This window comes from Rhinoderma darwinii, chromosome 2, assembly GCF_050947455.1.
Source record: "Rhinoderma darwinii isolate aRhiDar2 chromosome 2, aRhiDar2.hap1, whole genome shotgun sequence".
Lineage (NCBI taxonomy): Eukaryota > Metazoa > Chordata > Amphibia > Anura > Rhinodermatidae > Rhinoderma > Rhinoderma darwinii.
Window position 1 is genome coordinate 162,317,487 of NC_134688.1, and position 12,131 is coordinate 162,329,617.

Sequence of the window (12,131 nt, forward strand, 5' to 3'; positions counted from 1 at the left end):
CACTTAGGTTGGGTTCCCACAGTGCAGATTTTGCATGCGGTTTTTTTTAAGCCAAAACCAGGAACGGAAGCTAAACAAAAGAAATATATAAAGAAAGGCCCTATAGGTTTGCTCCCCTTAAATCCAATGCTGGTTTTGCCTTACAAAATGCAGGCAAAAGGCGCACTGTGGGAACCCAGCCTTAGGGTTCACACGCTAGACTAAAAACGGCTGTAAAATACAGAGCTGTTTTCAAGGGAAAATTGCCTTTTGATTTTCAGCTGTTTTTTATGGCCGTTTTTGGAGCTGTTTTTCTATTGACTATGAAAAACGGCTACAAAAACGTCTCAGTGTCATGCACTTTCTTTTTACGGGGAGTTCTTTTTTTGCGTGCCGTTTTCATAAACTGCCTTGTAAACGCCCGATGGGAGCGGAACGCTGTTTTTCCCATTGAAATCAATGGGCAGATGTTTGGAGGCGTTCAGCCACTGCTTTTTCATCCTTTTTTTGGGGGGGTGTTTACGGCCAGAAAAACAGCTGAAAATAGGCCGTATGAATATACCCTTAGACTGCAGTCACAGATTTTGTTTTAGAAGTTTTCCATAGTTTAAAATCCGTTTCATTCATCTGAATCGAACTTGCAGAAATCCACGCACCTGCTGCAGAAACCACCGCATTTAGAGGACTGGAACAGATTTTCATTTGCAGAAAATTTCTGCTGCAAAATTTGCCGTGGGTGCATCAAAGCTTAGTCAGGGCTCCAGCGGGTTGGATACGCTGTGTAAAAGTAGGCATCGTATCTGACCTACAAACCACAGGGAATTCTGCCACAAAAAACGCGCAATTGTGAAGCGGTTTTCCGATAGAATCTCTGCTGTGGAAACCAGTGCTTTCTTACCCTGGCCGTTGTCATGGCGATGCGTCCCTCTGTATCTCTGTGCAGTCCAGCCTCCTGGGATGATTCTGGAGCCCATGCGATTGCTGCAGCCTGTGATTGGCTGCAACAGTCATGTAGAATGAAACATCATCCCAGGAGGCCGGCCTGAACGGTGGACAGAAGAAAACATCGCTATGACAACGGCCAGGGGTATGTATGCAGCGTGTTTTTGGTGCCCCGAAAAACGCATCTAAAACACATGCTTTAAGCTTTCCATTAACATCAATGGGAAAATGCATTGTAGTGCATATGACGCGTTTTTTTGTTTTTTTTACGCTCGCGGGTTTAAAAAACCGCGTTGTGTAAAAAAAGAAGCGTCCGGTCAATTCTTGGTGCGTAAAACGCACCTAATTCCCATAGTCAATGGTAGTCCTTATTACGTTCCAAAAAAACACATTGTTTTCTTTTGAGCACCGTGTGAACAAGGCCTTACATGTTGCAACCTTTTTTTTATTTGCTGCAGTGACTGGCAGTGATTTGCTTGTGGTGTATTGTTTTTGACTGATCCGGCAGACTTTTGTTGTTGAGAAACTCTTTTATTAGTTACATATGTAAATTTCAATTGCTGATGTCGGAATTACAAAATCACTTGATCTTTCAGACTTTTGTTCTTTCTGTAAAGAAAGCAGCTTAAAGAAGTTTTGCGTTTGTATGAACAATAAATTCACATTTGTGACTACTGCAAATGTGATTCTTTGGAAGCAGCAACTGGATAAATCAGATGTAAATGACATGGAAACCATTCAGAGTATAAAGCATGAATGTCTCATTACTAAACCACAGCTAATTATTTAGCGTGCAATTTGGATAATTCTTTTCACAAAATGTTATTGGTGTAGAACAGAAGTTGGCAACCTTCATCACTCCAGCTGTAGTGAAACTACAATTGCCAGCCTTTAGCTGGAATAATAAAGCCTTTGGCTGTCGGCATGCTGGGAGTTTTAGTTCCACAACAGCTGGAGCGATGAAGTTGCTGACCCCTGGTGTAGATGCACGCACTTCTGCAGGGAACATGGTCTGCTGTAGTGATTCAGTTCAGATGAGAAGTTGAGGAAGCAGCAAAGTGCTGGTTATATTCTCGATGTACACTCACTAATGATGTGGAGGTGACTGATTAGGAGATGTCATATTCCAGTTTCAGATCACATATTTTTATTTATTTTTTTATTACCTTTTTATGAAATAAATTCTAAAAATTATTTTGGGATGCTTATTAGTAGGGATTTTTAGCAGTGGATGGAACATCATATTAAAGACAAATTTCATCCTGGTAACGAAAATACCCCAACTGGTTAGGAGTATGCCAGTTTAGGAGGCAACTTCATTTGATACCCAGCAATAAGAACTTTCGCAAACTGAAAACAACCCAAAAATGTTGGTACCAGTAACAAATTTCTAGGAGAATTGGCTATCTGGCTCCTGGGAATTATCTAGTGAAAAAAGAACTGCCATGCATACTGGGGAAAATGCACTGGAGTTCCTCTATTACTAATGTGCTTACATTTTCACTTGACAGCTGGTTGCTGTCCCCATTCCTACTAGTTTAGTGGCATCAGGCAGGCCTATACTGCTATACACCACCATGTCCCTGCAATAAGGGTATATTCACGCGGTGTAGTAGATGTGAGTTTATTTAAATTTTTTTTTTTTTAACTGTAAACCATCTGCAGTTGATTTTCTTTTTTTTTCCCCCGGTTAACCCCTTCAGGACACAGTCTGTTTTGGCCTTGTGGACACAGATGATTTTTTCAAATCTGACGTGTCGCTTTATGTGGTAACAACTTTGGAATGCTTTAAAGGGAACCTGTCACCAGCATTTCACCTATTAAACCAGCAATACCTGGTGGTAGTGGGTGAAAAATCATTTCTATATAACCTATAATTGTCTTCTTCGTCGGCTCCGTAGCTTTAGTATTCAGCTTTATAGTGTTCCCACACCGTATGCTAATGAGCATAAAAGAGGCAGATCTTTGTTTGAAAAGAGTCAAATCTTCATTCCTCAAGTCTTTCTGAGTTTACTCCGCCTCCTTACTTTTGATTGACAGCTCCTCGCCTTCCCCCAGCACACACTATCCCGCGCTTGTGCATTGATGTCCCCTTCTAGGGTGTGCGCACAAAGGGACACCGGATTATTACGATAAAAATCGCAAAATGTTTGCAAACCGTTATTTACAGTCGGAGGAGGAGTTTAGAGGAGGGGATAACGACAATTAACTTTTGATAGCAGCGGCCAGTGAGGGGTAAATAAAGTTCAAAAGGTGAAATGCTGGTGACAGGTTCCCTTTAACCTATGCAAGCGATTCTGAGATTGTTTTCTCGTGACCTATTGTACTTTGTTAGTGAAAAAATTTGGTAGATTTTTAAATTCAATATTTATTTGTAAAAAACTTCACATTGTAGCAAAAATTATCATTTTTCTAAATTGAAATGTATCTACTTGTAAAACAGATAGTAACTATTTTGTGTGGTATTACGATTTCATATTCCCCATATGTCTACTTTGTTTGCATAGTTTTTTTCACGTTCTTTTATTTTTCTTGGACGTTGCAAGGCTTAGAACTTTAGCAGCAATTTCTCATATTTTCAAGAAAATCTGCACTCCTCAAAGTATTCAAAACAGCATTCAGAAAGTATTTTAACCCTTTAGGCGTTTCACAGGAATTAAGGCAAAGTAGAGGTGAAATTTACAAATATATATATATATTTTTTTTTTGCAGAAATTCAATTGTAATAAAAAAAATTCTGTAATACAGAAGATTTTTTCCCAGAGAAACGCAACTCAATATTTATTGCCCAGATTCTGTAGTGTTTAGAAATATCCAACATGTGGCCCTAGTGTCCTAATGGACTGAAGCAGCAGCCTAAGAAGCAAAGGTGCACCTAGTGGATTTTGGGGCCTCCCTTTTTTATTTTTTTTAGGAATATATTTTAGTCAAAACCCCCCAAAAGTGACCCCATTTTGGAAACTACACCCCTCAAGGTGTTTTTCTAAGGGTATAGTTAGCATTTTGACGCCACAGTTTTTTCGCAGAATTTAGTGGAATTAGTCTGTGAAGATGAAAATCACCTTTTTTTTTTTCTTCTGCGAAAACATAGAATTTTTCAATTTTTAACGGAATAAAGGAGAAAAAGCACCCCAACATTTGTAAAGCAATTTCTCCCGATTACGGCAATACCCCAAATGTGGTCATGAACTCATATTTGGACCCACAGCAGGGCTCAGAAGGGAAGGAGCGGCTTTTGGAGCGCAGATTTTTCTGGATTGGTGTGCAACGCCCTGGAGGGACCAAAACAGTGGAAACCCCCCAAAAGTGACCCCATTTTGGAAACTATACCCCTCAAAGAAATTTTCTAGGGGTATAGTTAGCATTTTGACCCCACAGGTTTTTTGTAGAATCTAGTGGAATTAGGCCGTGAAAATGAATATCAACATTTTTGTCCACTAAAATGTTGCATTTTTGAATTTTCATGAGGGATAAAAGAGAAAAAGCACCACAGCATTTGTAAAGCAATTTCTCCGGAGTACGGCAATACCCCATATGTGGTCGTAACTGTTTTTTTTCTTAGAAATTAATTAACCCTTTCAGGATTGATCCTTTTTTTTTTATTTTTTTATTTTGCTTTTTCATTTTTGTTTTTCACTCCCCGCCTTCCAAGAGCCATAACTATTTAAATTTCTGTCAATACAGTGGTGCGAGGGCTTATTGTTTGCGGGAGGAGTTGTAGTTTCTATTGACACCATTTAAAGTACCATATAATGTACTGGGAAACTGAACAAAGATTATTTGCTGGCTGAAATTGGAAAAAATGGATTCCTCCATTGTTTTTGGGGTTTTGTTTTTACGTCTTTCACCGTGCGGTAAAAACGACAACTTTAGTTTTATTCTGCGTCTCAATACGATTACGGTGATACCAAATTTATATAGTTTTTTTTTTTTATATTTTACTACTTTTACAAAGAAAAGACTATTTGTTAAAAAAAATAATTGTTTTGTATCCTCACATTCTGAAATGCATAACTTTTTTTATTTTCTGGTTGATTGAGCGGTGTGGGGGCTTATTTTTGGCGGGAGGGACTGTAGTTTTTATTGGTACCATTTTATGTACGACTTCTTTATCACTTTTTATTACTTTTTTTTTTTTAGAGCTAAGGTGACCAAAAAACAGATTTTTGGCGTTTTAAATTTTTTTATTTCTTACAGCGTTCACCGTGCGCAATAAATTACGTTTTACTTTAATCTGCGGGTCAGTACGATTACGACAATACCATATGTATATGTTTTTTTTTATATTTTGCAGCGTTTGCACAATAAAATTACTTTTCTATAAAATAATTTATATTTTGTGTCCCCATATTCTCAGAGCCATAACTTTTTTTTTTTTCTTAGTCAAAAAAGCTGTGGGATGTCTTGTTTTTTGTAGGACTGGTTGTAGTTTTTATTGGTACTATTTTGGGGTACATGCGACTTTTTGATCACTTTTTATTCTATATCTTGGGAGGAGTGGTGACCAAAAAATAGCAATGCTGGCATAGGTTTTCTTTTTTTTGTTTGCGGTGTTCACCATGTGGGAAAATAACATTATAGTTTGGGTCGTTACGAACGCGGTGATACCAAATAGGTGTACTTTTTTTTTTTTTAACGTTTTCATATAATAAATGACTTCTTATAGGAAAAAAACACTTATTTTTACACTTTTAGAAAACCTTTTTATAAACGTTTTTTTTAAACTTTTGACACTTTCTTTTTTTACCTGCAGCACTGATTGCTGCTAGAATACATTACACTATTTAGGTAGTGTAATGTATTTCAACTGTCAGGCCTGATGCCCACTTCAGTTTTTTTTCGTCAGGGTGCTATCCGTTTTTTTAACGGATAGCACCCTGACACATTAATTTTAATGGGGCCATGCACACTTCCGTTGTTATAACGGAACCATGTGGCCGTTCCGTCAAAAGTAGTGCAGGTCTTACTCCTGCCCGTTTTTGACGGAACAGTCTCGTCCTTTTGATTGATTTGGTCCGTGAAACAACGGGCTGCACACGGAAGCCATCCGTGTGCGGTCCATGATTCACGGACCCGTTATTAGCGGCCGTTCAACGGCACACGGAAGTGTGCATGAGGCCTCAGTGTGACGTCACAGTCACTCTGACAGCAAGTCTACGAGGACCAGCCAGATGCTGGTCCTCATAGGCTTCCATACATGGCAGACCCGGAGGCTGTTGCCTGGCCTCCAGATGCCATCACAAGCATCAGCAACCCCCACAATTGCTTGGGGGCTGCTGATGTGCTACAAACCCCCTAAATGCGGCGATCGCAATCGATTGCCGCATTTAAGGTGTTAATTGCCGAAATCAGTGGAGATGAGCCGCTGATCAGCTGTCCTCCCGGTTCCCGATGCACACCTTGTCGTTGACCGTGTGCATCGGGAATTACACACTGACTTCCTGTCACTCTATCAGGACCAGCCGGAGGTTGGTCCTGATGGGCTTCCGTCCATGTCAGACACGGAGGCCATTGTTTGGCTTCCCATTGCCATGCTAACTATCGCCAAATCCCGCAATTTCAGACCGCGGTCTGCCGATATACTAGAAACCCCTAAAATGCGGCCAACGCAACCGATCGCCGCATTTAAGGGGTTAATTCGCCGAAATCAGCGACAAAGGACCGCTGGCCGGCAAAAGTGGAGTGTCAGCTGTCGGCGACAGCTGACCTCTTTGTTCCCGATGCACACGGTCACCGACAGTGCACCGGAAACAACTCGGTAACTATACGTCCACATGCGGGAAGTAACCTCCTGCGACGACGTATAGTTTTACTGACTCGTGCGTGTAGGGGTTAATGAATGGTTGTTTATGTTGTATTCAAACATTACAAAACTGCCTATTAAAGGCGGTTACCCCATCTTAGACATTTATGGCATATCCACGAGTTATGGCATAAATGTCTGGTAGATGCGGGTTCCACCTCTGGGACCAGCACCCATCTCAAAAACTGTGGTCTCTTGACCCCCCCCCCCCTCCATGTTGCTTGGTGCGACGGCCGCTGGCCGCAAAATCCAGGCGGGTACTTGAGAGAGGGCCATCCATGCACACGTCTCTCCATTCTGTACAATAAGGCTGGATACACACGAGCATGTTCGGTCCGTAAAGGACGGAACGTATTTCGCCTGCAAGTCCTGGACCGAACACACTGCAGGGAGCCTGGCTCCTAGCATCATAGTTATGTACGACGCTAGGAGTCCCTGCCTCGTGCAGGACAACTGTCCCGTACTGTAATCATGTTTTCAGTACAGGACAGTAGTTCCACGGAGAGGCAGGGACTCCTAGATTCGTACGTAACTATGATGCTAGGAGCCCGGCTCCCTGCAGTGTGTTCGGTCCGGGACTTGCGGCCGAAATACGTTCCGTCCTTTACAGACCGAACATGCTCGTGTGAATCCAGCCTTAGTTACAGAAACAGCCGAGCTGGAGCCTCTTAGCTGTTTCTGTTACAACCATACAACAGAATGGAGAGCGCAGCCCGCATGCGCGTCCCTCTCCTCTAGTCCCCTTCCGACCACGTTGTTCGATATAGGTGCACGTCCCAGAGCTGGGACTTGCATCGATCAGACTTTTATGGCATATCCTATCTAAGTCGGAATGCCCCTTTAAAGTAGAAGACTCATTGCGGTCAACTTGCGGTGGTAACTGATTTTTTTTCTCCAATTTTTATGGGCTATTCTGCATTACTGGTTAAACTGCATGTTGGAATGTTGGAAAACATGAGAAAAGCATTGCAATACCTCATGTACTTTCAGTGGTTTTGGATGTGACCAAAGCACTAGGTACTTGACATTGGTTGTGAGCACCAGTCTGCCAAACGGTTTGGTGACCTGCTCTCCAACAAGGATTTTCTAGTCTGCTACAAAAATCTGTCCAGCTGTGTTATAGAGCTTTTTTTTTATTATTCTTGACCTGCTCTGTGTGTATTGTATGTAGTTATGTTTCACTTTCACCCACCAATTTTAATGTAATATGTCTTTTATCTCTATTTTTTTTGTAAGATCCAAAATTCTAAGATGGATGAATAGTCCAATATTTTTTATTCTTGTATTGTGAGCAATCCTGCAACCCGTGAAGTCCCCTACTTTATATTCTTCACTTTTTTTTTTCTTTTTTTTTTGTTACATGTTTTACAAAAATGTTTTAACAGATTCATGTTTTGTGACAGACTATATTTAGGCATAATATATATGGAGTTCTATTTTTTTATTTTGGCTCCGTTATTGTGAGCTTCCTTACTATTTGAATGCCGTTGGCTAAATGAGTGCACGTGTTCCCTGGGGTCTACTGGCTGAGGTCCAGGATGAGAACATTCAAGTGATTGTCTGTCTTGTTGAAATTTCCATGTCTCAGGAAAGGAGTCATCGTTCTTCTGCATAGGTGTATTGATACCCAGACAGAAGCCTTATTTCTCTAACTTTGCATATCCAAGTAAAGGGAGTGTGATATATTAACAAGCATAAACTGAGAAGGTATTTTCTTATATCTGTATTGATCTACATACAGTATAGATGGGAACATATTTGGGTTCTTTCACTTACTAAAATTGTACGGAATCCGTTCCTCAGCAACTGTAAGGCCTTGTTCACACGGCGTTCATTTGCCGCGTTTTACGCGCCCAAAACGCCTGCACTTCAAAAAGTGCTTTGCAAAAAAACTGTAGCGTTTTTGATGCGTTACACTTCTGTTTTTTGTCAACAAGACTCTTTTCACATGTAATTGCTTCTGTTATTACCCGAGCCGTAATGGACCCTAACAAATCCTGTCTAATGCCAATGACCTATAATGGTTTGTTCTTTTGGCTGTTACTGGAAAGCATAGCTTGGGAAATGTAACATTTTTAGTCTATCCAATGCATACCTCTTTGAGTCTGGTTTAACCCCCATTGTCTCCAGGTAACACGATTGGTGCTCATATCATCAACAGCATCTCTATCTTGCAGCCGTGTATGTGAGTTATTTAAACTCACTGGTGAATGCACTCCCCGTTCTCCACGATTACCGCAATCCTTGGTTCCGTGGAGCATGGTTGACAGCATCCATAATATTACTCACCACTCTCTGTATTCACCACATCACACATGACATCTACACTGGCCACTCTCACCGCTGTTAGCGTTGAGCTCGATAGCGTCTATTGCGAGGTTCACTACCAGTCTGTTTCCATGTGTGTCCGAACACGGACGACACTGCTGCATACAATGCATCCCACCTCCACCAAGTGGGGCCTCTCCACTGCTGGGCTTTGATATACAGCCCGGTGGAGAGACTTGGCTGCAGAGCAGGCACCAGTTGTACGTTCACTTTATACATCCCCATTATCGGAAGAATTAAGCAATTTTTACATGTAGTGAATACATTACATCTCCAATTTAGTACCTGTGCAGTCTAATGAATAGATGGTAGTCGAATAGAACAGTGAACAGTGAACAAGGGACTAGGGGACTTTTACGTTGCTCACCAGCAATACTGGTTTCCTCCCGGTTCAGGCTTTTGATATACTCGGACCTATCAGTCCGTAGTGCAGAAATAGGGGATATCTGCACTGATCGGTTACATAACATTGGATTTTTAATCAAGTTCATTAATCTTTTTTTATTTTATTTCTCATAACTCTTTATGAGCCACACAATTTCTCCTCTTCTCCCCCTCCCTTATATTTCACATAATCAATTGGTGGTGTACACCTAGTGTGGCTCTTTCTACTGATATATTAAAAAAAATCGGACTTAGAGGGCAATTGCCCACTTTATCTGTAGATAATTATTAATGTGAGGCACATGGAGGTTCAAAATTCACACCTCGCGCCTCATCAGAAAACGGATATTTTATTATTGTTGGCAAAGTATCGTTTTGGTATCGAGTATCGCAATACTACAGGAAGTATCTGTATCGAAGTCCAAATTCTGGTATCATGACAACCGTACCACAGATGACGAAACTATTTTTATGACGTATTTTGTGAACCGCAACATATTGAGGTAGTTGCATTAGAATACATTAGTTGAACACTAAGAGATGATGCAGGAATGATAGTAAGACTATACAATGTCTAGTAGTCCATATGCTTGCAACTAGAGCTTCCACCAACAGCAAATCATATATCCCATAAGAGGGCAAAAACAATATAAAAAAAAAAAAGCCCTGTTAGCGCCATAATAATTGTATAAACATGCAGTATTGTCACCAATAAGAGGGCCAGTGTTTTGGAAGATAATTCTTCAAAAGATTTTAAGAAAAATTTATCATTTTTTTATAACCATAAGTAGTACTTGGAGGTCCCATTTTGGAGATCATCTTTGGTCCCATTTGTCTCTGTGGTAAGATTTTATTTCATCCACTAGCGCTACAGTATGGTCGGCTTATACTGACTGTTTACACATAACAATTGTTTTTCTCTAATTTGTCAGAACATGGAATGCTTGCACCGATCAGTTTACATCGGATAATATAGCCATCTGGGAATTCTAAAGCCTGTTTGCTCATGTAATAGAACTAGTTAAGTGTATATATATGTAGGTATTAGAAAATTGTGTAATTATTTACAAGGTTGTATTCACATCTGGAGTCCACATGTTCACCTTCGTCTTCTCATTTACTGCTCGCACTTCTTCTTTGTCTCCAGATTCCGAAAGACTTCATTAAGTTTGTCGGATTTTCTGCTAATAAGTGAACTATTCTTCATCCCGTTCAATTATATATTTTTGGCCTTTTTCGCAGTGTTTTTCGCTGCATTTTTGCTGGAGTTTTTTTGAGACTAAAACTCTGCGGCCAGATGTTAGTGAAAGGTCTTTGGTGAAATATCAGTGTCTTATATACATAGTGTTTTGGTTTGCTGCGTTTTTATTAAGCCCGAACATGCTTTAGGTATGATATATATATATATTTATTTATTTTTTACGACTTTTTTCCCCATAAACCTCTCAATAGAAAGTCAAAAACGGCAGGAAAAGCAACTGTGCAAAATTTACATAACCTAAAACGAAACTCCTTAAAAAAATGCATGTAAAAAAAGCTTCAATAGCTGGTGGTTTTTTTAACGTTCATATTAAGGCTATGTTCACACGGGGTATTTTGCCGAGTTTTTTGACGCGGAAACCGCGTCTCAGAACTCGGCAAAAATGGCCCGAGAACGCCTCCCATTGATTTCAATGGGAGGCGTCGGCGTCTTTTTTCCCGCGAGCAGTAAAACTGCCTTGCGGGAAAAAGAAGCGACATGCCCTATCTTCGGGCGCTTCCGCCTCTGACCTCCCATTGACTTCAATGGGAGGCAGAGAAAGCGTATTTCGCGCTGTTTTATGCCCGCGGCGCTCAATGGCCGCGGGCAAAAAACGGCGCGAAAATCGGCGTGCAGGGAGAGGAAAATCTGCCTCAAAGTTCCAAACGGAATTTTGAGGCCGATATTCCTCCCCAAAAATACTCCGTGTGAACATAGCCTTAAACACCAAAAGGAAAGAACTGTGAAGGAGGCTCAAGGAATAAGTACTATATGAGACATCCTTTATCGGTAAACAGGGTTTTTTTTGTAGTTTAGACACCCTGTTTTCTTATGATTGGTCTACCAATGACTAGCTTGTCAATGGGCGGCCTGCTGCTGGGATTCCCTACATATCATTTTTAAATGGCAGAGGAAGTTGGCTGTCGGTACTTGGTTCCCCTGCGGCATCAAAAAGCGATAAGTTACCCTGCACCCTATTAAAACCCATGGTCTGGCAACTAATTTTAATAGATGTACTGGGTTTGTTAGCGTGAGAGGTTCTGTTTGTAGCTTCCCCTCGCGGTATTTTACAACTAGCCAGATCTACAACCACTCCATATCTACAGTTTGCTGTACACTCAGATTTTTGCATGTTAAGATCACGTTTTAGTTCTGTAAATTAGCAATACTAATGTACTGGTCTATTTTTTTGCTGTTTTTCACAGTGGCCCAAGATAAGAGGCAGTGGATTTACAAAGCATGGGGGAGACGGAGCAGCAGCAGACAGCAGCCTCTCGGTTAGGTGCTCCAGAGAGTGCCGGGATCAGCACCTTAGAACATGGCACGAAGCCACCTCTGTCACCACAAGGCAAGTCCTTTCCATTCAAAGTCCAAATGTTGGATGACACACAGGAAATGATTGAAGCTCCGGTAAGTGTTTTCATTGGTTTCCAAGGTCTTACTTAACAAACACTG

The 12,131-nt window shown here is 40.9% G+C and overlaps 1 protein-coding gene across 5 annotated transcripts in view; it reads left to right on the plus strand.

Annotated features, from left to right (window-relative positions):
* FARP1 (FERM, ARH/RhoGEF and pleckstrin domain protein 1) overlaps positions 1 to 12,131 on the plus strand; it is a 247,209-nt gene that overhangs the window by 11,854 nt on the left and 223,224 nt on the right. For all 5 annotated transcript variants that reach the window (XM_075852409.1, XM_075852411.1, XM_075852410.1 and 2 more), the window contains exon 2: positions 11,882 to 12,086. In XM_075852409.1, coding sequence (XP_075708524.1) covers positions 11,916 to 12,086 — 171 coding nt within the window. In that variant the 5' untranslated portion in view covers positions 11,882 to 11,915. The remainder of the gene's footprint in view (positions 1 to 11,881; positions 12,087 to 12,131) is intronic.